General features: G+C 32.2%; 1 protein-coding gene across 6 annotated transcripts in view; it reads right to left on the reverse strand.

Moving 5' to 3' along the window:
* Nucleotides 1-26,177, reverse strand: part of LOC127723025 (cullin-associated NEDD8-dissociated protein 1-like) — a 52,659-nt gene that overhangs the window by 7,551 nt on the left and 18,931 nt on the right. For 5 of the 6 annotated variants that reach the window (XM_052229428.1, XM_052229432.1, XM_052229431.1 and 2 more), the window contains 20 exons: nt 23,997-24,123; nt 23,216-23,378; nt 22,287-22,399; nt 17,792-17,946; nt 16,847-16,955; nt 15,174-15,359; nt 14,088-14,199; nt 13,498-13,591; nt 11,716-11,833; nt 11,247-11,378; nt 10,760-10,793; nt 10,171-10,270; nt 7,664-7,749; nt 6,507-6,707; nt 5,329-5,493; nt 4,877-4,944; nt 4,105-4,199; nt 2,785-2,888; nt 1,924-1,991; nt 784-973 (listed from right to left, as the gene is read on the reverse strand). In XM_052229428.1, the coding sequence (XP_052085388.1) occupies nt 784-973; nt 1,924-1,991; nt 2,785-2,888; nt 4,105-4,199; nt 4,877-4,944; nt 5,329-5,493; nt 6,507-6,707; nt 7,664-7,749; nt 10,171-10,270; nt 10,760-10,793; nt 11,247-11,378; nt 11,716-11,833; nt 13,498-13,591; nt 14,088-14,199; nt 15,174-15,359; nt 16,847-16,955; nt 17,792-17,946; nt 22,287-22,399; nt 23,216-23,378; nt 23,997-24,123 (2,420 nt within the window). Of the gene's footprint in view, nt 1-783; nt 974-1,923; nt 1,992-2,784; nt 2,889-4,104; nt 4,200-4,876; nt 4,945-5,328; nt 5,494-6,506; nt 6,708-7,663; nt 7,750-10,170; nt 10,271-10,759; nt 10,794-11,246; nt 11,379-11,715; nt 11,834-13,497; nt 13,592-14,087; nt 14,200-15,173; nt 15,360-16,846; nt 16,956-17,791; nt 17,947-22,286; nt 22,400-23,215; nt 23,379-23,996; nt 24,124-25,321; nt 25,362-26,177 lie in introns of those variants that run through there. The other variant, XM_052229434.1, reaches the window with a different exon arrangement.

Raw genomic sequence — 26,177 nt, forward strand, 5'->3', positions numbered from 1 at the left:
AAAAAAAACATCGTCATTTATGGGCAATCAGTCTGCAAACTATTTTGGCAAAACTTGAAATATTTGTAGATCTTGTCTTGCTGATCATTTTAGTAATTTAAAGTTTTTTCCCTATCTATTATAGTTTAAAAGATAATAGACAAAAAAGAATAAACAATCATCAATTATATGCAATAAGAAGTCGTCAGAGAGTATTGAAGTACATGGACATTAGGTAAATCTCATCATTCTAAACTTTTCTGTTCTGTTAGAATTTTCTCTATTTATAGTGGGTTTTAAAGATAATCAACAAAACTTGCATTTTACCCCCTATGATCTATTTTAGCCATGTCTGCCATGTTGGTTAGCAGGTCGAGTAATCTGACACATTTAAAAAAAAAAATATACCCAATGATGATTGTGGCCAAGTTTGGTTAAATTTGGCCTAGTAGTTTCAGCGAAGATTTTTGTAAAATTTAATGGACGACAATAGAAGACGGACGCCAAGTGATGAGAAAAGCTCAAACTATACATCAAAAATCAAAAAATTTGACATTATAAGGAAACAAAAATATTGAACAGAGCCATTTTCCTGTTTACATTTCTAGCAATAAAACTAATTTGGTTGGTTATACCCACAAATATAACTTTTAAAACTGAAGGATGGTTCAGATCTACTTTGATTTGTTAGTTGTTTCAGTTACGATGCTTTTATCAGATACGGGGCAGGATCATGGGATCTAGCTGCAAGTCAACCAACTATGAAATACTTTATAATAACCAATGCTTGACAAAGCAACCAACCTGATCTGATATAGTAAATTTGATTGCTGTAACGACTGTAGATCGAGTTAAAGCTGACTGAGAATTGAGATGTTGTTTCAGGTTAGAGAGTAAGTTGGCAGGATCTATAAGGGTTAGTTTACCCAGACATTCAGATACGACATTCCTGGTTCCTTCTTCAGGACATTCACAGTGATGAAACAACATATTCCTGGAATAGAAACAGGATAACAGTCACATACATTTACCAGTGTCTAGGTACTCCGGATTGCTCAACCAATAAAAACTAAAAAGTTTACAAAACATAGCCAAGAGTGCTGAAAGTGATGTTAAATACGAACATTCAATCAATCAAATACATCAACAATATTAATATCTAACAACTCTCAATTCATTTTTTAAAAATATAAGGAAATGTGATATGATTGCCAATTATTCATTGGGTACTCATTTTTATGGGTTTTTTTGGTATGAAGGGACGAAGAATGGTTTTATGAAGAATTTGTCTTGCCACAAAATCAAGTATCCATGACACCACAATTTTTCTATAAATGCTCAAATGTGTACCCACTGAAAATGAATCTACCCATAGTACCCATAAAACTTATATGACCTTTCACAACATATCTAGTAGTCAAGTTTTCTTCCAATCATTTGTAAATTAAATTATAAAACCATCTTAGTATGAACTTAAAATTATTCAAAATTAAAAGTCACTAGTTTGAACACTAATCACTTAATTTTTGCAATGAGTCACACAATGGGTGTGACAGATAGAGCAGGAACTGCTTTCCCTTGCAAAAAACCTCAGTTCAACCCTGCTTTTTGTTGGGGTTCTTGTTCCTCAAATCTAAGTTAACTGTGTAGTGTATTGTGGCCTGTTGGTTGCCCCTTTGTCACTTTTTTACAACATGTAGAATTTAAATTCATATTTTTTATTTGTGACTTATCAATTTATATTCTCTCATCAAATATGGCACTAAATGCAAAAATCTACAAAAGCACACATAGCTTCCTAATTTGAAACTTTTATTGATTCTAAAAAGGAAGCAGGACTGATATTATCCATGAAGTGATATGACTTTACACCATATTATAGTATTACGCTTCCATACAAAAAAAAAATTTTGAAGAATTTATTTAAGAAACAGCATTACTTACCAAATAGTCATTACATATGTTTTAAGTGTATCTACTCCACCAGCTGACGATGACTCACAGCTTATTATCTGTAAACATAAACATCAATATAAACATTAACTAGAACGGTTAAAGTGACACCACCAACATTCAAACTTGATTTGTATTTTCTGGTAATAAGCATTGTGTATAAGTTTCATAACATTTGGTTTAGGCAATCTAAAGTTAAAGAACAGAAACGTAATAATTCAGCAATTTTTCCATTTGTAAAGGTGCATAACTCTTAGAACGGTTAAATTGACACCACCAAAATTCAAACTTGATCTGTATTTTCTGGTAATAAGCATTGTGTATAAGTTTCATAACATTTGGTTGAGGCAAACTAAAGTTAGAGAACGGAAACCAACTACGTACAGACGGACAAGGATAAAACTTAATGCCCCCTCTGCTATGGCGGGGGCATAAAAATACAATAATAAGGCGATGTGGAATGATATTGCCAATGAGACAACTATACACCAAAATACCAAACATCAATTTGAACAAGGATGTAAACAAATGCAGGTCACCTACGACCTTCAAAAATGAGCAAAATCGATACCAAGTTATAAAAGGCACCAAATAACAAAATGTGAAACAATTTAAAAGGAAAAATAAAAAGTCCAATTTAAGATAATAGCATTCAGCAAAAAACAACCATACATAAAACTTTCATCATTTAGCAGCAAAAGTTGCAGGTTTGTACAATTACACCATACAAATAGAGATTGGTTCTCTTAATAGAAATAAATGTGTATTTAGTTTTTTCACCATCTTTCAAAAAGTAAATTTTGAAAAGTTAGTGCGTGTGTGTGGGGGGGGGTGATAATATAACAGACTTACCTCTTTAAGAGAATGCAGTAGCAAATATTGTCGTTTTGGTTGATTTTCTATTTCTTTCAACACAAAAGGTAAAAATTTTGGCATGTTGCCAACACTGACATTTCCTGAAGTAACAGAGATTTTATGTATGTATAAAATTCAATGCAGGTACTTTTGTTTTGAAAAAAGTAAGCTTTTAGTACAAACTAGGCTTGAAAAGCTTTTCTCCTGTTTTGTTGTAAGTATAAATCTTATATACAAATATTGTTAATATTATTGCAATTCAGTATCGATGTATATTTTAGAGATAACTGTATTGTATTTGAAGCTTTGCGGACGTCCATCGGTAGTTTTACTGTCGCAAATTTAGTTTACCTGGCGACTCGTAGCAGAGACAGGTAAACGGATATTTGCGACAGTAAAACTACTGATGGATGTCCGCAAAGCTTCAAATACAATATAGTTATCACTATTCTAATGCAAAATAAACAAATCATTCAATTTAATTGTTATTTCAGTGTAAAATTTTCATTAAAGGAAAATTCCGCGAAATGATGTTATCTTCTTTGGCGCCATAACTAGGTGACGACATCTGTATGCTTCCGGCATCAAACGTAAAAACCGGGCGTTTTCTGGCTTCTTGTCAGCTTCAAAATGAAATAAAATGGGATAAAAAGAAGATTTCTAGGTGCAAAATGTGAGTTTTTTGCTTATTATTGGAGAAATTACATGTCAATACATTCCGAAATTCAAAATGTCGGCTTCCTTAGTTACAGACAGGGAGATAGAGAATTGTTTTCCAATCAGAAACATTGATACAACATAATTGCATTGGAAATTCAGTTTCACTTTTCCAAGCAGTTGACTTTACTTTTTCATAGATTTGACACTTAGTTGGAGATTGCTCTGATGTCTTGAAACCTTAATACATCAATTTTCAAGTATATAAATCATATATCATTCATTTCCTTATTCATTTAGCTCAAGTCATATCTAACTTTTTATTGTTGTCAAAAGACAAAAAAGTTTTGAGTCAGACAATGTTGTATGAGAACAAGAACCGAAAGAAAAAGAAGAAATGTTAATAAATCAATATGTCTTCCTTTTATATACTGTGGATTCATTATTATTCGTTGGATACCAATTTTCGTGGATTTCGTGGGTATAGGTGAACCACGAATTTAAATGTTCAACGAATGACAAATTTCCTATCGGCTTGTATGCAAATTTCGCAAAACCACGAAATTACATATCCACGAACATGTAAGTTTTCCTTAATCCACAAAAATTGGTACCCACGAAAATAAATGAATCCACAGTAAAGGGAAAAAAAAAACTTACCAAGAGCATATGAAGCAGCAGATTTCACCTCCTCACTCTGAGATGAGAATGATTCTAGAATTACCATCTGTATTTCTCCATGAGAACTTAAATCTCTACAAATACATCAATGTAGAATTTTAAAATCTGGGACATCATGATTATCTATCTTTCAGATTGTTTGTTTAATAGTAAAATATATCAGCTTTAAATTTGATATCATGGTAATATTGCAGTTGTTAAATCTCCGACCCTCTTCTTTACTCAAATGTAATAATTAACATAACCTCAATGGCAATGTATCACTATGAATATTTTACATCTTTTTTTCAATTTATGGACCCCAAGGGTGACTGGGTAATAGAAATATGGTCACTTTGCTCTTCCTCAGACCTGCAGTTAAAACCTTGCAACCCCTTGCAAAGTGGGTCTTCTGTTCAGATGTTGGGGATGTAAATGTACCCAGACACCTCAGGTCAGAATGGGAATGTTAAATCCAATGCCTCGTGTAGAAAGAGTGACACGCTCTCTGCACCTAAAGAATTTTCCCGTGGCAGTCTAAATTTTCCCCAACCTTCATCTTAGATGTCCACTTTTACAGGACCTACCTATAGTACTTAATGTTAATTTGTTCTCTTTGCCACCAGACATTAAGCAACCAAGAATCAATCAATCAATTTATGGCACCAATGACTGTATTTCAATTTTTATAACAAATATTTTCTTTTGTTACCAATGATGTTATCACCACCATTGTAATACTGAATTCTCACCATCTAGGTTAAAAACTTACATATGCCTTCCAATTTCTCCTAAAGCCAACAAAGAAAACAATTTCACTGAATCTGATGATTTGGCATTCTACAATCAGAAATAATTTTATGTACAACTCTGTACTATATTTAAATGGCCGACACATATAATAATCAAATAAATATACTGTTAATCCAGAAATTATTGGGAGGTTTTAATTAATGTGAATAATGCCACTGGTTGAGAATTGCAATAAGAACTCAAATTCTGATATCCAATACATCAAACTTTATGCATATTTTTCTGAAATCTCAATAATAAATCTCACATTTTTGTTCTGTTTTAAAAAATCGCAATAATTTCTAAATTTACAGTAGGTAGTTTTATCATACTAGCACAAAAATAATCCTCAAGAACGAATTTAACATTAGAAATCACGAAAATAAACTTTACTTTACACTGTGTATAACCTGATCACAAGATCATACAAACCTTTACATCTTTAACAAACTGGTTTACAACACTGGAGGAATCCGAGGAACTTTTGACAGTCAGGGCTGCTACAGACTTAGCTATAGAATGGAAAGCTTGTCGGTGGACAGCAAATATGTTACTGGTGGTCTGTTGTGTAGGGTTATACACAGGGTTAATTAACATCTGAAACACAAAATAATCAAGGTTCAAATAAGTACTCATCAAAAACTTAAATATGTTTTCAACAGTTTGAAAAATTGAACAAATTAACATATCTCAAGTCAGTTTACTAAATATACAATTTACTATCACGGTCTTTAATTTGTCAGTTTATGATAAGTTGAATTTAAAGGCAGTCCAAAAATTTGTTTCATCAATATATATGAAAGTTTTACTATTGTTTAGTTAAAATTGGGTGAGCTGAAATATAAACTGTTTCAAATTAAATTTATTTCAGGTCATTCAGAGCTCAAAGCTTTATAAGTCAAAGCTTCAGATGTCAAACCTTCAGCAATCAATACCTACCTGGAGCAGATCTTTAAAACCAAGTTAAGGTAGTCCTGTAGCTACTAAAGCCTGGAAGAACTCCAATAGAGCATCAATACCTACCTGGAGCAGATCTTTAAAACCAAGTTTAGGTAGTCCTGTAGCTACTAAAGCCTGGAAGAACTCCAATAGAGCATCAATACCTACCTGGAGCAGATCTTTAAAACCAAGTTTAGGTAGTCCTGTAGCTACTAAAGCCTGGAAGAACTCCAATAGAGCATCAATACCTACCTGGAGCAGATCTTTAAAACCAAGTTTAGGTAGTCTGTAGCTACTAAAGCCTGGAAGAACTCCAATAGAGCATCAATACCTACCTGGAGCAGATCTTTAAAACCAAGTTTAGGAAGTCCTGTAGCTACTAAAGCCTGGAAGAACTCCAATAGAGCATCATTACCTACCTGGAGCAGATCTTTAAAACCAAGTTTAGGTAGTCCTGTAGCCACTAAAGCCTGGAAGAACTCCAATAGAGCATCAATACCTACCTGGAGCAGATCTTTAAAACCAAGTTTAGGTAGTCCTGTAGCTACCAAAGCCTGGAAGAACTCCAATAGAGCATCAATACCTACCTGGAGCAGATCTTTAAAACCAAGTTTAGGAAGTCCTGTAGCTACTAAAGCCTGGAAGAACTCCAATAGAGCATCAATACCTACCTGGAGCAGATCTTTAAAACCAAGTTTAGGTAGTCCTGTAGCCACTAAAGCCTGGAAGAACTCCAATAGAGCATTCAAAGCTCCTCCTTGTAGAAGTGGGGACTGGATCAGTACTAATATCTGTGGTAATATTTCGTTTGGTATCGTTGCCATACACGACTTGTGTATCTTAGAAATGGAGGTCAGCAAATGTAGGGAAAGCTGAAATGAACAAATATACAGATACATGAAACTGTACAATGTTATAATTTTTTAAGAATTTATTTTTCACATTTCCCTGAAAAAGCATTAAGCAAATACTTTGTAAAGTAAAACCCAATTGATTGATAATTTGAATGATTGATTATTGCTTTACTTCAATCAGCATGAAAGGCTTTGTCTCAACAAGAACAAAATCTGTATGTATAATTAGATGCATATATATCTTAACACCATGCTATAAAAATAAATACGTGTTCCAGGGAAAATCACAAAATCTGGATATCTTGAAAATGCTTATAATAACTCTGATTTACAAATATTGAGTTTTAAGAAATAAATTCTTAGATCAAAGACATTTAAGAAAGAATGCAACATGGTTGTTTTCAGCTTCCTTTCTACAGGATAATATTTTTTTGATACAATGACACCAAAAGTATGGTTTTAAAGAAGGCTTTTTTTAAAGATTATAATGTTCAATCTTTTCTATTCATACTAATAAAACATACAAGTAGGACATTGAGTTATTTCCCTTGTTCAAAATTTTAAATTCAAACCAAAGGTTGTAAAACATGAACATTTATCAAAATTTGCATAAATATATCTAGAATCATGTTCTCTTTAAATAAAATCATCTCAATCATGCAAATTTCATTATAATTGTATATATATTTCATACTATTGTTGATTTTTATTGTAGCAGTGATTAATCAGTCCTACTGTGGATTCATTTATTTTCTTGGGTACCAATTTTCGTGGATTAAGGAAAAGTTGTATTTTCAAGAATATTTGATTTTGTGCCATTACAAAAGTCTGCATAAAAGCCTATCGAAAATTTGTGGTTAGTTGAATAATAAGATTCCTGGTTCACCTGTACTGATGAAATCCACGAAAATTAGTATCAACAGTATCTATAATTAAAGAAAACAAATGGTAAAAGTTTTACAATCAGATTTTACCTGAGAAACATGGAGATCATTTTCACTGATAAGGATAGGCATTTCCTTCATTACTTCATATATCATACCAGATGATAGAGCTGTACCTAAAATAATACAAATTTTTAAGAATACATTTTATATATCCTTTTAAATTTTTTGGGTTTATTATCTGAACAAAATGTTTTTTTTTTAAATGAAGAAGGTCGTAAAAAGGGGAATATGAAAAGATAATAATGTGCAAAAACATAAATAGAAAATAAATGGTCAAAAAAAGTTACAGAATAAAGAAATGAAGGACCCCCATCCAGACCCTCATAAATCGGTTTTCTCGTTTGTTTTACATTTTATAGCTTGCTTTGTGATATGGGTTGTATTCATATGGGCAAGGATGAACGGCATACAAAACTGCTGTTACACGATCAACCAAAATTATTGATTGATTGATTGGTGTTTTAAGGCCAAATTCCACACTATTGTGCTATTTTGTGGCGGTCAGTTTTTATTGGTGGAGGAAGCCGGAGTCCCCGGAGAGAACCACTGACCTTCTGTAGGAAAACTGACAATCCTAGTCAATTAAGATTGGAGTCGAGTGCACCTGCCCATGCAAAAAGCTTAAATTTGTATTAAAGAAACACAGTGAATAATTTTGTCACAATTTTAACCACGTGGATTTCAAGGAAATGGCATTACAAATCATTACAAACACAGATTCTACCATCAGTGTGATTAATAGACAATTTTGGTAGTAAATTTTAAACTAGAAATTCAAATATTATTTGTGAAGAAACATTATAACTCATAAACAAAAAGAATCTACATTTATCCTATAACTGTATCTAGGTTTTTCAAGTTTTTTTGCTTTCAGTTAACCATTATGTTTTATTTTTCATCCTGTCAGTTTAAAATGGATTTTATTTCATTATGCATTGAATTTTTATAAGAAAGACAGAAATATGAATGAAACACAATTATTTCTCAGTATGCACTCAAGAGGCCAATAACTGGGGTGCGTTCAATATCACAGCTGCTATGTAGGGGTACGTAGACTTCAACTACTGAACATGTAGCTAGCCTAGCCGCTAAATAGATCTAGATAGCCTAAAATATTCAAGCTATCGAGAGAATCCAAAATGGCGTCAAATACATGTAGGTTATTATTAATGACGTCAATTGGATAGTCTAGCTACGTAGCATATCGTTCAACTTAGATGGCAGATTCCATATAAGAAAGTGAAACAACTCCCATAAGCATGTTAGGCAAAAATCATAATCAATGAACTTCTGTTTTTGAATACATGCTTTACTAATAAAGATAAAGACAATTTGACAAAAAAAAAAATTATGAGCATCATCCTTTTTAAATAAACGAAGCCTTAAATATTATGTTTCTGACATAAGATTTGACAGACTTTATTGTTTCTGACATAAGATTTGACAGACTTTATTTTTTCTGACATAAGATTTGACAGACTTTATTTTTTCTGACATAAGATTTGACAGACTTTATTATTTCTGACATAAGATTTGACAGACAAATTGAGTTTCTGACATAAGATTTTGACAGACTTGATTCTGACATAAGATTTTTCATACATAAGATATTTTGACAGACAATATATATTTGGTTTTTTTGACTGACATTGGAAATCAAATCCTAGTTGAAAGTCATTTTTAAAACTCCTGGAAAATACTGCAGCCTAACATCTAACAAGATTTCACTACAGGTCAAAGAACTTTAACTGTTAGCACATTCAAATGTTTCAGACATAAGAAAACAAGTTTGACAGATCTTATGTAGGAAACATATAAGTTAAAACTATTGCTTGAATAAAGTTAAATGAAAGAATCAACATGTGTTTTTTCTTATGCACAGCATGACTTTCAGTTTTAACTGGCATATATTGGAACCTACAATGATTTTGAAAGTTTTTACAGCGATGTTCCTGACATAAGATTTATTGACAGACACTGAGCTATAAAGCAAGATATTTGAAAATGAAAAAAAATATATATCACAGATGTTTTTGACTAAAAAAAGTAACAAATTTGGGAACAGGGATGTTTGAATAACCAGACTACACTAGTAAATACCAGTATACAAGTGTCAACATAAAGCATTGCAATACATAAACATTGTGTAAAAAAATGGGAGTTAATTCTGTCAAAATTTTTGCATTTTTTCAACTTGTTTTAATCATTTCTACTTTAAACGGAAACAATCATATCCAAAAATTATTTTTATAATTTCTTCTAACATCATTATTCCTCAAAACATTCACAGATTATCTTTAAAATAACAGTAATTATTATTTTTATTTATTTATTCATTTTGACAGACATTTCAATTTCTTATATGGAATCTGCCAGATAGATATCTAAGACATAGCGGCTATACTAGCTGCTACAATATTGAATGCAGCCCTAATAACATCAACATATGAAGGCATGAGCATTAAGACATCAACCATGTTTTGCAGAAATTATTGTATCCTGAAAATTTCTAAAAGAATTCTAATTTTACTTACCATAATTTTTTACTAAAACATCCAGGCAGGTTAATGTACTAAGTTTTAAAGCTCTCTGATTTTTCCTTAAAAATGAAGCCAAGATCGGTATACCTTCATCCTGAAAAGTAAAAGATGTATGTGAATCTTGGTTTACTAGAATGACCATGTATCTAAGTAAGCTTACAGTCTGATTTTGTACATAAATCAGGCCGTTAGTTTTCTTGTTTGAATTGTTTAACATTCGTCATTTTAGGGCCTTTTATACATGTATATAGCTGACTATGCAGGATGGGTTTTGCTAATTGTTGAAGGCCGTACGGTCACCTATAGCTGTAAATTTCTGTCATTTGGTCTCTTATGGAGAGTTGTTTCACTGACAATCATACCAAATCTTCTTACTTTTAAATGATATAAAATATTTGATTTATAATCTGAAAACTGATTAATGGCTGATGGCTTGACACATAAAAAGTATATGACCCCTCTTCTTCGTAGCTTGGGGTATAATTAATTTGTACTTATTCTTATTCATTTAACAGCCCCTCTGACGTGTAGCTTGTGTACCTTTTTCTATTTAAACTTTGTATACATAATTAAGCATACTTACTAATATAGGTTTTAAATCTATTTTCAATGGAGACCTGAAAAATAATAATTGCTGAATTTTATACAAAGAATGTACATGAGAAAATTCAAAATGAGAACCAAAAGCACTATAAACAACATAAACAGGAACAAACAAGGTCAGAAATGGAAATCTTTATAAATGGCTTAATAGAATTTTTTACAAAAATATTAATAAGGATTTGTATATGAAGTTTAGAGTTAAATAAAAGAACAGCATTCCAATGACCCCTGCCAATGCACACATTTAAAACCTTTTCATAAATATCCTATAAGAAATGTAGGCATGAAATAGCCTTTCATGTCATTTTCCATATAATTTCTATTTCCAAGGGACATAACTCCTGTAAATATATTTGATCAGTGCTGATTAACAAACTCTTCTCACATTGCTGGTTAAAGCCTGTGGCTACAAAAATTTATCACCAAGACTGAGTGTACTACTATAATAAGTCAATATCATATTTTACCCTGCTATCATAGTTAAAGCCTTGACGGCAGTTAATCTTGTTATTTCATTCTTCAATCTTTCTAAGAATATTGGTAAACAATTCTTCAGTTCTGCTGACAAACAGTCACCGAGGTTACAAATCATTTGACCCCTGTAATAAAAAGAATTAATTAAATGCTTGCACATACTTGACACTATATTTTGGGTAATTTATTCTTACATGTGTTTTAAATAGTCATTAACACCTAAATAATAGGGTATCATTTGTATTTAAAATGTTTATTTCTTTTGTTTCACTCAACTATATACCAGATTGTTTAAAAGGACACAAAAATGAACAGACATAAAACCTTATAACACCAAGGTAATTCCTCTCAAACCAGTGTTATAGGGCTGTTTTTGTCAATAATCATAATGATTACCATGTCACCTTCTTTACTAATCTTTCCTAATAACCGCAACTCTTAAGAATAATCATGTTGACTTACATGCAAGAAATAGCCCTTTCCTTGACCTCCTGGTCGATATCAGCAGCCACTAATCTGTTCAGTGTACATTTGTATAAGTCTTTAACATATGGTTTGTAATCAAAACTCACTTGCACGTCTGTAATATATTCATAAAACTTTCTCATATTATTAGTTACAGCCATTTCTCAATATGTCCTTTGTGTAAATTTGACTAATGTACATTTTGTAAGGTAATAATCCGCAGATTAGGTTTTCAGAATGAGTTCTAGTAATTGTTTTTTTTTAATGTTTTGAGTCTACATAGCAATTAGCATAATACTGAAAGAAAGTAGATTCATATGTCATGTATGTGCTTAACCACTTTATATACTCTTTCCATAAATTTTTTTTTATTATCTGTGGTGTTTTTTTGTACCACTGCAAAACTGTACATCAAATTCTTGTTGTTATCTGCATTAGAAGGGGGAGAGTTGAAATATAAAAAAAAAACAAGAATGTGTCCATAGTACACGGATGCCCCACTCGCACTATCATTTTCTATGTTCAGTGGACAGTGAAATTGGGATCAAAACTCTAATTTGGCATGAAAATTAGAAAGATCATATCATAGGGAACATGTGTACTAAATTTCAAGTTGATAGGACTTCAATTTCATCAAAAACTACCTTGACCAAAAACTTTAACCTGAAGCGGGACAGACGGACAAACGGGCGGACGAACAAACGGAAGAAAGGAAGGATGCAGAGACCGAAAATCATAATGCCCATCTACTATGGTAGGTGGGGCATAACAATTTCAACCCTGTTGTATGTTCATGAGCCATGTTGTATGAGTCAGTCATAAGTCAGGAACCTTGTCAGGGGTTGTCTTTTGTTATATCTTTTGAATGAGGACTTCGGTGTTGATGGGAAATCTTTGATTATCATACCTTACATATCTTATAACCATTCTATTGGGTAAAACATTATGTTCATGAGTCAGTCATATAAGTCAGGAACCTTGTCAGTGGTTATCTTTTGTTATATCTTTTTAATGAGGACTTTAGTGTTGATGGGAAATCTTTGATTATTAAACCTTACATATCTTATAAACCATTCTATTGGGTAAAACATTATCATGTGACAATTTAATTTATCTAAATTCAAATGCAAGAACAAATGACCTTAAAATTTTACTACCAGCGATCAATAACCCTATTTTTCACTGGCATGGTATATACCGGTAATCTTTTGAACTTCTTAATAAGTACACGAGTTATCTCCAATCAAAATGACATCTCAGAAGTTTGTAAACAAAATGGCAATGGCCAGGTTAGAAGTCCATTGGGTTACAAGGAAACAAGACTTGGAAATTCATTTAGTGCCGAGGCTAGCCCTAACAAACGGCCCTTCTATGACGCAAAATTATTATCTGGCGCAAGTATTTGGATTTCTATTTTGATTACTATCTGTTAAAATTATTCAAATCATTTTAAACTTGGGACAATTTAGAACTTGATAGATATACTGTAAAGACACAGTACTAATGTTGAACTCTAAGATTTTTTTTTTGTGCTGTCAGGCTGCTGTCTAATTGACATATTCCCCATATCTTTTTTCATTCATATTTATTATATTATATACAAAATCAAGCCTTGTTGTCTTAAGCTTGGACCCTAATAATCACAGATAAATAATTGAGAGGAAGAGGGTCATAACTTTCTCAAACTCTGTGTTAACAGAACAATGAAGGACCACATTTATTTGTGGTGATCCTAGATGTATAGGAGTCTCCTCCTTCTAACAGAAATGTTTTACTCACCTAATGGCCTGATAACCTTGACTAGCTGTTGTGTTACTAGCAAAGCTTCTGAAGTGATTTTATAAAATGGATCTCCAACAGCATGTACTATTGGCTAAAAAGGATAAAACTTGAATTATTTTATAGAATGGATCTCTAACAGCATGTACTATTGGCTAAAAAAGATAAAACTTGAATTATTTTATAGAATGAATCATTACTATCATGTAAATAACACTGAACAGAAACCAACCAATATATATGTTTCCTTTTCATGTACAGACAGAAATGTTCACAGCAATAACATATAGTTCTGAAACAAAATTGTGTGGACATAATTTCAAGGATTGACAATTCATAGGGGGAGATGTATTATTTTTGCTACTTTTTTAATTGCATTCTTTACAATTATAAATCTATTTCACAATTTTTTAACTGGAAGTTAAAATGCTACAATTATCATTTATATCATTTATACATGTTATATCAGAACTAGATTTTCATATGCAGCTTAATGACTTCTTAATTTCATTAAAAGCTAAAATACCTGTCAATTATATGTGTGTTGATTTCACCTCTAATAACCTTTATACTACAGTGTAAATACTTACAGGTACCAAAACTTTAACATGTGGATGGAATACAACAGGACTATGGTGGGTTAGTATACAGTTCAGGAAAGACAATGTGTCTATCTTCATATTGGAACTGGAATTTTTATCCCTGAAAAAAACAATGCATATCTTGTGATATGAAATAAAACTTCAAAGCTTTTCACTCTGAATAATAAAAACCATAAAACTGCATTTGAAATAAAAAAAAATACTGTTCATTCAGAAATAAATAGTTTTACCAATGCAATTTATTGGATTTGGCCTTTAAATATAATTATTTGAAACTCACATTTTATTCTTACCTTGTATATTTTGATTGATTGATTGATAATTGTTGTTAAACACCACTCAGCAATACTGGCTATATCCTGGCAGTCAGTTTTTATTGGTGCATATTTCGATAAAAGGTATATTAGAGAGAGAGAAGTATTAATTAATTTCACATTTCATTCAAATTTTGACAAAGTACATTATCTTCTGAATTTGCAATACCTGTCTCAAAAACTAACACCTTTTAAAAAGATGCAGATTTATGAGTACAGCTATATATTTAAGAGTACCCAAGACAATATCATAGGAGCTTAAGCCTGTTTCAGCTCAGCTAAGGAATATTACCAAAGTGTAGAATTTACATACTCAAGAGAATATCATATCCCTGGATATAAAATCTATAAAAAGGTCTTATATACAAAGCTTAACAACTAAATATATACTGTGTATTCATTTAGTTGGATACAAATTTTCATGGATTTTGTGGGTACAGTACTAGTTGAACGACAAATTCAAATGTTCAATGAATTATTTTCTATAGGCTTGTATGAAGACTTTTGTAAAACCCCGATATTGTATCCTGTATCCCTGTAGCTACTACTGTGGATTCATCATTATTCGTTGGATACCAATTTCCGTGGATTTTTTCGGTATGGGTACACCATGAAATTTAAATCTTCAACGAAGGACAAATTTTCTATAGCATCTATGCAGACTTTGGCAAAACCACGAAATCAAATATCCACGAAAGTAAATGAATCAACAGTAACTGCAAGTGACCTTTTATAGCGCAAAAGTAGAACATATACATACCCTAGTGAATACTGGATCCCTGGAACTAAAGCCTGTAGGTGATCTGTTAGGGCACCAGGTAAGACAACAACTAGTTCTGTAAGTAAACTGAAGCATCCCTGTCTTGTCTTGACACTCTTCTCCTTTAATTGTTTGTGTATGGCTTTGATTATATCTGGTACCTGATTCTGTAACATGGAAACTGGTCTAAAAGCAGAAAAAAACAAGAATGCACAGATTTTCCTGATACACATGTATACCCTTGCTTGTAATTCAAACAGGAACTAAGTATCTGACGGATCCAAAAAGTGCTCACGTTACAACTCATTACACTCAAGCTGCTAACCAAATATATAGTCATTCTGTTATTACAACAATGTAAGTAGTTTCTGAGAAAAGTGTCACGAAAATATTTGTTGCACAAATAAACAGACAAGGTGATTGAAATAAAGCCCCCACATTTAAAGTGCAGGTATAATATTATGTCAGGGAAGAAAGCTATATTTCAACCTGCTGGTTACTTATATCTGCGAGGGGAAATTTCTCTTAGACAAGGTGATTGAAATAAAGCCCCCACATTTAAAGTGCAGGTATAATATTATGTCAGGGAAGAAAGCTATATTCCAACCTGCTGGTTACTTAAATCTGTGAGGGGACATTTCTCCAAGAGGACTTATCCAAATTATAGTTTGTCATGTTTGTGTTTCTTCTATTTTGTTAAAATCAATTTTATTAACATTCACTTTTTATTTCATACCTTACATTAGTGAATGTAAAGTTTTCAATGAACATGATATATTTATATCTCAAGACGATTTTTTACAACATAATGATTATACGTAAATCTTCATACATTTCTTTTTACAGCACAATGTTTACAAATCAACATGCTTACATCTCATACATCAACTGGTACTTATAGTTTACTGATGGTTTTTCAAACGAGAGGGTTTTTCTCAGCTACAATCTCATCGAAGGGCGACAGCCCTTTGATGAGAGGTGAAGCAACATCCCCTAATTTGAAAGGCCATTGATAATCTGTTTATCTCTATTTTGCCTATGACATAGTTGGTGTTTACATTGACAACGTCACATGCACCCTTAGTTTCTGACGATAATTTTCTATCTCAAGTGAGTAGTGTGATGTGAAAAATTATCACAAAAAAAGATCAAAGGAAAAATATGCAAAATAGCGAAAACAACAGCTATTAATGTGATTAAAAAAATCAATTTATCTAAAATTATCTAGGAAAGCAATATTGCCTGTAAAAGTTCATTTATGCCTGTCCTGAACAACTTTTTATGTTGAAGTTACAGAATGTGAGCTTCAGTTATTCTTGGCTCTTGGTCAATTTCAATAATTGCTAAACATTCAATTGCTGTTCTCTTATTTTACTGCAAAGACTAAATGGCAAAAAAACTGGTGACCATACTTGATAATGTCACATAAATCATAAAAAAAGCACATGACATGTAGTTATAAACTTATATACCGTAACTGCAATAAAGGTCACCTCTATTAAGCTAAACCTGTCTTCTCATGACACACTTTTCTTGTCCTACTGTTGCAATATCTAAAACATTTGGAACCTAAATTCAAAGGTCACCCTCCAGCTCTCTTACAAGGTCAATATAGTAGTGTCCGAAGAGTGACCTTTATATTCATGATATACAAATTGACTGTATAATCTTACCCTCCATCTTGATCCATAGCATCCGGGTCTGATGTTACAGTAGGTCTGGTTTGTCTCAACAATGTGATATAGGCATGGAAAATATCAGCTTTTACATTCTCTTCTCTCTCTGTAATTAAAGGTAATATTGTAACTTCATAAATTATTGAGTTCATTTATTATTGCTATTTTTTGAAGAATGGACAAAAAAATGAGATTAATTATTGAGCTTTCAGGAAAATCTGCATACAGATACATGTTTCAGATATCAGAATGTGAGTTCTTAAAACTAGATATGGACAATGCCATCACCCCCCCCCCCCCCCCCCCCCCCCCCACTTCCCTTCCTTTTCTACTCTGCCATATGCACAAGTATAGTTCCACATATTTTAGATTTGACAAACAGTGATGTTGGCATACAACTTGAAATTGTTACCCTGTCTGTAAGACACAAATGATGCCCCCACCTGACCATAGGAAATTATACATTTAACACTATGTATGATGATGTAACTGTAGGAGGAGATAGCCGGACAAACCATGATCTCTTTATGCAGCTAGTACCAAAAAAATGACTAAGTCCAACTACCTGTCATTTTCAGAATATTTGAAAAAAATCAAAATCCTGTGGCCATGCACACCTTCATTATGTGTATGAACATCCTACAAAATATTAAAGTTGTACCTCTAAAACTGTAGGAGGAGATAGCGGGCCAAACAATGTATCCTTATCCAGACGGACGGATGGACGAACGGACCGAGAGGGGTAAATTAATATCCCCCCCCCCCCCGCGACATTTTGTCGCGGGGGCATAAAAAAACTAGCCATTTGAGTTAAGGCTGTTTTTATAGAATTCCCTCACCTGTAAACCTTGTAATGAGAGCTTGGGACAGTTTTGTAGAATTCCCTCACCTTTAATTAACCTTGTAATGAGAGCTTGGGACAGTTTTACAGAATTCCCTCACCTTTAAACCTTGTAATGAGAGCTGGGGACACAGTTTTGTAGAATTCCATTAACATTTCATGTCTTGTTGCAATGACAGCGTCCAAACATTTGGCAGCAGCTCGTCTGACTTTCCAACTCATATCATCATCATCGCTGTATTCTTCATCACCTTCCCTATAAATATGGCAAAAACACTGTAGGCTTCTTTTAAATTTATTGCAAACAGTCTTCACCACAAATATGGCAAATAGGCTTCACTATGAATACAGCAAATAGGCTTCACTATGAATACGGCAATTAGGCTTCACTATGAATATGGCAATTAGGCTTAACTATAAATACAGCAAATAGGCTTCACTATGAATACAGCAATTAGGCTTCACTATGAATACAGCAAATAGGCTTCACTATGAATATGGCAATTAGGCTTCACTATAAATACAGCAAATAGGCTTCACTATGAATACGGCAATTAGGCTTCACTATAAATATGGCAAATAGGCTTCACTATAAACATGATAAATATGGGAAATAGGCTTCATTTAAATCTAATGCAAATAGTTTTCACTATAAATATGGAAAATAGGCTTCACTACAAATATGGCAAATAGGCTTCACTACAAATATGGCAAATAGGCTTCATTTAAACTTTAATCAATGAGCATAAATCTGTAAGAAATAAATTGATCATTTCTTTATGTTGTGTCATCCCAGAATTAGCTATATCTTGATTAGAGCCCATTACTTGTATTTAAGAAAACAAGTTAATTTCTTAAATCAGATCAAAGGTCCATCAGTTAATACTGTTGTTGAAGACAATATTACTATATACATGTAGATAGACCTCAATAATAAAATAACAATGATAAAACATAATAACAATACATACAAAACAAGAATGTGTCCATAGTACACGGATGCCCCACTCACACTATCATTTTCTATGTTCAGAGGACTGTGAAATTGGTGTCAGAACTCTAATTTGGCATTAAAATTAGAAAGATCATATCATAGGGAACATGTATACTAAGTTTCAAGTTGATTGGACTTCAACTTCATCAAAAACTACCTTGACCATGTTGACCAAAAACTTTAACCTGAAGCAGGACAGACGGACGAAGGGATGAACAGACAGACAGACAGACGAACGAACAGACGCACAGACCCGAAAACATAATGCCCCTACTACTATTGTAGGTGGGGCATAAAAATCACAAAATTAAATTTTGGAAAAGATTCTATATATTTTGAAATCTATTTCACATAGCAAATTGAACATGCATATGTAAAACAATTCAATCAAATTATTAAAGGTTAAACGAAGAAAATAAAACTGTGATGGTTATCATCTAATGTCAAGTTGGTCACATTAGCTACAATGTTTACATAAGAGAACAGACATCAAATCACATGACCTTTGACCAAGGGATCTGAAACTGAGGTAGTACAGTGAAACCATTTATAACAGAATAAATACATGTAAGTTTAAAAGAACATTTAAAAACTTTAAAAGAACTTTAAATATAGTCAACAAATTCTGCAAAAACAGAAGTGAAAGGATTATTTCATTTAAATGTTTTTAAAGAACTTTGAAGAACATCAAACAATCTTCATTTTATAGTCAATCAACTTATCTATTTGATCAGTTTGTCCAATGCATATAAATAAAAAGAATGTGGATATACTTCAATGAGACAACAACCCAAATGATAAAAAAGCAAAAGACATGAACAACATTGGTGGTAAAAATAGAATTATGAGGTTGTTCTTCATGGAGGTTGTCAGTTTAATTGAAATATCCTATACAAGATAACTAAACAAATACTTCAATCACTTTACCTGGATGACCTGTCAAAACATGTCAGAATAAGAAAAATTTTAAATTTGATTTCACCAATTATTAGCTCCCTTAGGAGGCTGAAATTGTAGAAAGGGTCAATCTGGTCTGTATTATGGCCCAGAAAAAACGTTGAAATGTAAGAGGGATTTTGCGATTGGGTTTGTATTATGGCCCTGAAAACCTTTAAAATACATTGCAGTGATGAGATTTCCTGTTATGAATCTTGGGAAAGAATACAGGAAAGGTTTAAAAAAAAATACGTAAAATAAATGTGGAATGTGTCCACGGGACACAGATGATGCCATCGCTTGCATAAAACATTATAAAGGAACATAACTCAAGAACGGTAAAAGCCAAGTTACCCAAATTTGTACTTGATCAGAGTTTTGTGGTAATAAGCATTGTGTGTTAGTTTCGTAACATTTTGTTACGCAAACTAAAGTTGGAAAACGGAAACGAAAAAGTCAGCAATTTTTCCATTTTTAAAGGGCATATCTCTAAAACAGTAAAAGTGACGCCACCAAAATTCAAACTTGATCTGTGTTTTGTGGTAATAAGCATTGTGCAAAAGTTTCATATAAGTTGTTTGAGGCAAACTAAAGTTAGATAGCGCAAACGAAAAATTCAGCAATTTTTCCATTTGTAAAGGGGCATAACTCTAGAATGGTAAAAGTAACGCCACCAAAATAAGCATTGTGTATAAGTTTCATAACATTTGGTTGAGGCAAACTAAAATAAGAGAATGGAAACCAATTTTGGGACATACGGATCCAGATGGACAAAGGACGTACAGACACACAAGGGTAAAACTTAATACCCCCTCCGCTAAGGCAGGCCCATAAAAATATTAAAATATTCTTTTCAAACATCTGTTCATAAATCACACCCAGATATTTCAAAATATTTTATGGGACAGTAAAAATTGGATTTAAGCAGGAGATGAGCACCTGATGAGTTAAATGACATTGTGGCTGAGAGTTTAACAAACTTGAAAAATTCGTAAGGGTTCCGCGGAACCCAGTGTCTCGCCTACTTTTGCTGTTAATCGCAGGCTCAACAAAAATGAGGAAAAAAATAAATAAAAATATTCCTCTCTATACTATCTTTTGATTGTTAGTAGCTTCTGTCCAAGTTTGGTAAAAATCCAGGATAGTTTATAAATCTAATAAATGTTTTAAAAACTTAAACTGCAGACTGTATGTAATGTTAACTGGAAGAAAAACAAAGTCCATTTATAAGTAAAATACGGAAAAAATCAAACAAAATTTTAACAAAATTTCCTTCTAGATACTAGCTTTTAATCATAAACAAGCTTCTGTCCAAGTTTGGTACAAATCCAGGATAGTTTAAGAAAGTTGTTAAAATTTTAAAAACTTTAACCACTGAGTGAATGTAATGTTAACTGGCAGAAAAACTAAGTCCATTTATAAGTAAAATACGGAAAAAATGGATTTTTTTTTTTACAAAATTTACTTCTGGATACTATCTTATGATCATAAACAAGCTTCTTTCCATGTTTGGTAGAAATCCAGGATAGTTTAAGAAAGTTATTAAAATTTCAAAAACTTCAACCACAGAGTGAATGTAATGTTTCTTGTCAGAAAAACTAAGTCCATTTATAAGTAAAATACGGAAAAAATGGATTTTTTTTTTTACAAAATTTACTTCTGGATACTATCTTATGATCATAAACAAGCTTCTTTCCAAGTTTGGTAGAAATCCAGGATAGTTTAAGAAAGTTTTTAAAATTTCAAAAACTTTAACCACAGAGTGAATGTAATGTTTCTTGGCAGAAAAACTAAGTCCATTTATAAGTAAAATACGGAAAAAATGGAATTTTTTTTTACAAAATTTACTTTTGAATATTATCTTATGATCATAAACAAGCTTCTGTCAAAGTTTGGTAGAAATCCAGGATAGTTTAAGAAAGTTATTAAAATTTCAAAAACTTTAACCACAGAGTGAATATTTGTGGACGCCGCCGACGACGACGACGACGACGCCGACGGAATGTAGGATCGCTATGTCTCGCTTTTTCGACAAAAGTCGAAGGCTCGACAAAAATCCACTTGTTAAAAACCAATGACTTTCTTGAGCTTATCAGGTAGCACCTGCCTCATTATAAAAATACAGAAATATGGAGAATGATCAGATCATACCATGTTAATTACTATCACTAACTTACATGATTTGATTTGATGTGTTTTTGGCCACTTTCAGCACTCTTGGCTATTTCTTGGCAGTCAGTTTTTATTGGTGGAGGAAGCTGTAGTGCCTGGAGAGAACCACTAACCTTTGGTAGGAAAACTGACAATCCTAGTCAATTAAGATTGGAATGGAACACACCTGCCACATGCTGGATTTGAACTCGCAACCTCAATGTTGACAAGCTAGTGATACAGTGGTTGAATTTACTTAGACCACTCAGCCACTGAGGCCCCTATAGTTTACATGACAAGAATGAGTCATGACTAAATCTTTATAATATCAATTATTTCAAACACAGTGCTTTCATACATCTTTTTGATTTTCATCAACAAAAATAATTTCAACCTGATCAATGTTTAATTCTTGCACCTAAAATAACCGTAGACATCCAATAAAATGATGATACATAAAACATTTTCACTATCTAATTCAATGACAGGTTTAAAGGTTAAAAGGTCAGACTTACTCATCTTCATCATCATCTTCTGCATCCATGGCTTCATCACCAAACCCATCATCGTCATCATCGTAATTATAGTTAGGGTCATGACAGATGTACTTAAGACATGTTCTTATAATCTGAAATCAGGAATTACACATCAATTACTGTAAACCAACTTATTTTTGCCAGTACATTTTTTCACGGTCATCTTTTTGGTGATTTACTTTCACCATTTTCTTATTTTCTAATTTTTGTAATATATTACATATTAAGGAAAGATCCAAGTTTTGTTACTTATATTGCAAAAGAAGTTTTCTATTTCGTGCTACTATCATTTTGACTATGAATTGCTGAACTTTTTGTTATATGTCTTAATTCATAGTGCTCAATCAATAAATTTGTTAACTTCAGGTCTAGTTATTTTTTAGCAAGATCCTTAAAATTACCCTCATTATATATTTCATAAATGAAAGGATATGTGATTATAAACAGGGGGGCCTTTGTCCTAGACCCTACAAATACATCATTTCACAGAAGAGGAAACAATCCAGTAGTAGCATTGTGCATTGTCTGTGCCAAGAATGTGACCATTGTTTTTCATTTAATTTGTTCAATTTGTAGGTATGTTATTAGGTATTTTAACATTTTTTAAGGTGGTATGAAATTTAAATTGTTATACTATGTTAGATTTAGTAACTATATATCTTTTAACATATTTTTCATGTGTGGAGTTTGAAAACTTTTTAAAAGTAATTGATAATAGGCTATACAACAGATAAGCCCATATTTGTCATTTCCATCAACACGATCAACTGAAGTTAATCATAGTTATTTACTGTTAAAAATTTGTATAATATTGTCTGGTGTTGGGAAATTTTGACTATGATGAAAATCCATCTGTATGTCTCTTAAATGAAAATATATTCTGTTCCATTTAAACATACTATACTAACATTAGTAACAAATGATGATATTTCTTTTGGACATCTTCTGACAAAAGATTCAAATGCTTGGAGACAGTACTCTCTCAGTTCATCATCTTCTTCTTGACAAAACTTCATAATAGGTGGCACTATCTTTTCTAAATGTTCTCCAAATCTGTGACCTGCCTGTCGACTGTAAATATAAAATTACTTCATATACTGTTAAATTCTTAATATATATCTTCAAGATGTGTGATGAAAGACATATTTGTAATACCCTCACACATATATTTTTCCCAACAAATTTTTCACAAATACAGACATATATTGGATCTTACACTGATGCATGAAGACCAACTGTTTAGATTGAGTTGTATAAAGATATTTTGCTTTAAAAAGCTGGTTCGTATTTTTAGTAATTTGTTGTACTTTTTCCCTTTGATCTTACTGCCTTATATTTTTTCAGATCAAAGACAGGACCTGACACTCAAAAATATTAGGCAATGACGTCACATATCAGTTCAGTAATGTCACAAGTTAATGTCAATCCCGATCAATTAATCAATGAAATGCAAGCGGCTTCATGCATAAAACCTAATAACTATCATAACGTTTTGTACAAGTAAAAACAGCTTTACTAACAATTTCATTTTATTTTATTTTTGCAACAAAAAACGTAATGTGAAGACAAATTACCAATAGAAAGAATAATAGCATCTTATTTTTTTATACTATCATCAGCTCACTTGATTATCTTGCTGAAAAAGTCAGTATCAAAAACAAAAATCCCCTAATTCTATAAAAATCATACCTGATTGCTCCAACACACTGTATAAATGTTCTAGTTGTTGATGTTGAGGTATTCTTATTCAATTCTGTCAGTAAAAATTCAATCAACTCGAAAAACAATGTGTTGTTACAACTCATTACTAAGTAACCTGTAAATTTGATAAAAGAGTAAAGAGGTTTGTTCCAATTATCCTCAATGATAAATATCAATTGCCATAATAAAATACAGTTGGAACATCTGCTTCTGAGTAAAACCTTTCTTTCAACATCTGCAACTGCATAAAATATTTACATTAACATCTGTTTCTGAGTAAAAAAAAAAATTAACATCTGAAACTGATTAAAATATTTCTTTGGATGTGTTTTTCTGAGTAAAATCTTTCTGTTAACATCAGCACTGAGTAAAATATTTCTTTTATGTCTGTTTCTGAGTAAAATGTTTCTTTTAACATCAGCACTGAGTCAAATATTTATTTTGACATCTGTTTGTGAGTAAAATCTTTCTTTTAACTTCTGCATCTGCATAAAATATTTATTTGGACATTTGTTTCTGAGTAAAAAAAAGTTTTTACATCTGATACTTATTAAAATATTTCTTTTGATGGGCATTTGTTAGTTAAGGTGGTACCTAACACTACAGGGAGATAACTCTGTAAAAATCAGCTAAACGTTTTAATTACGTTGTATTGTTAAGGAAATATTAAGCTTCTCAATGATCAAAATTGGTGTTTGTCAAACTGCTATATAACCAATGAAATTTTTCTGATAAAGTGGTTGGTTCAAATTTTTTGAAATATTTATATTTTTGTCAAAGGGTCAAAGTAAACATTTGGTCAAAATTTTATGAAAATTAAACGAGCCAAATTAATATTAGTCAAGGTGTTGGGTACCACCTTAAATCTTTCTTATAATATCAGCGCTGAGTAAAATGTTTCTTTTGATGTATATTTTGGAATAAAATCTTTCTTTCAACATCTGTTTTTGAAAAAATCTATCTTTAAACATACACAGCTGTGTTAATATTTCTCTTTCCATCTGTTTCTAAGTGAGAAAATTTATTTTAACATCTGCAACTGTGTAAAATATTTCTTTTAACATGCACAACTGAGCAAAATATTTCTTTAAACATACACAGCTGTGAAATATATTTCTTTTGACATCTGTTTCTGAGTAAAAAAATTCTTATTACATCTGCTGAGTAAAATATTTCTTTTGATGTCTCTTTCTGAGTAAAATCTATCTTAAACCTACACAGCTGAGTAAAATATTTCTTTTAGCATACACATCCGAGTAAAATATTTCTTTTAGTATACACATCTAAGTAAAATATTGACATTTGTAATTAACCTAAAGCTATGATTGCCCTTTTCCTTACTGCAAGTCTGGGACTAGATAACTGTGGTAGTATTTAAATGTGTGACTAACCTAAAGCTTAATTGCCCTTTTCCTAACTGCCAGTCTGGGACTAGATAACTGTTCAAGTATTGACATTTGTGACTAACCTAAAGCTATGATTGCCCTTTTCCTAACTGACAGTCTGGGACTAGATAACTGTGCAAGTATTGACATTTGTGACTAACCTAAAGCTATGATTGCCCTCTTCCTAACAGCCAGTCTGGGACTAGATAACTGTGCAAGTATTTAAATGTGTGACTAACCTAAAGCTATGATTGTCCTCTTCCTACTAACGGCCAGTCTGGGACTAGATAACTGTGGTAGTATTTAAATGTGTGACTAACCTAAAGCTATGATTGCCCTCTTCCTAACGGCCAGTCTGGGACTAGATAACTGTGGTAGTATTTAAATGTGTGACTAACCTAAAGCTGCCCTCTTCCTAACGGCCAGTCTGGGACTAGATAACTGTGGTAGTATTTAAATGTGTGACTAACCTAAAGCTTAATTGCCCTTTTCCTAACTGCCAGTCTGAGACTAGATAACTGTGCAAGTATTGACATTTGTGACTAACCTAAAGCTATGATTGCCCTTTTCCTAACTGCCAGTCTGGGACTAGATAACTGTGCAAGTATTGACATTTGTGACTAACCTAAAGCTATGATTGCCCTTTTCCTAACTGCCAGTCTGGGACTAGATAACTGCAGTAGTATTTAAATGTGTGACTAACCTAAAGCTATGATTGACTTCTTCATAACTGCCAGTCTGGGACTAGATAACTGTGGTAGTATTTAAATGTGTGACTAACCTT

The sequence above is a fragment of the Mytilus californianus genome, unplaced genomic scaffold (assembly GCF_021869535.1).
Source record: "Mytilus californianus isolate M0D057914Y unplaced genomic scaffold, xbMytCali1.0.p SCAF_13, whole genome shotgun sequence".
NCBI classification, from domain to species: domain Eukaryota; kingdom Metazoa; phylum Mollusca; class Bivalvia; order Mytilida; family Mytilidae; genus Mytilus; species Mytilus californianus.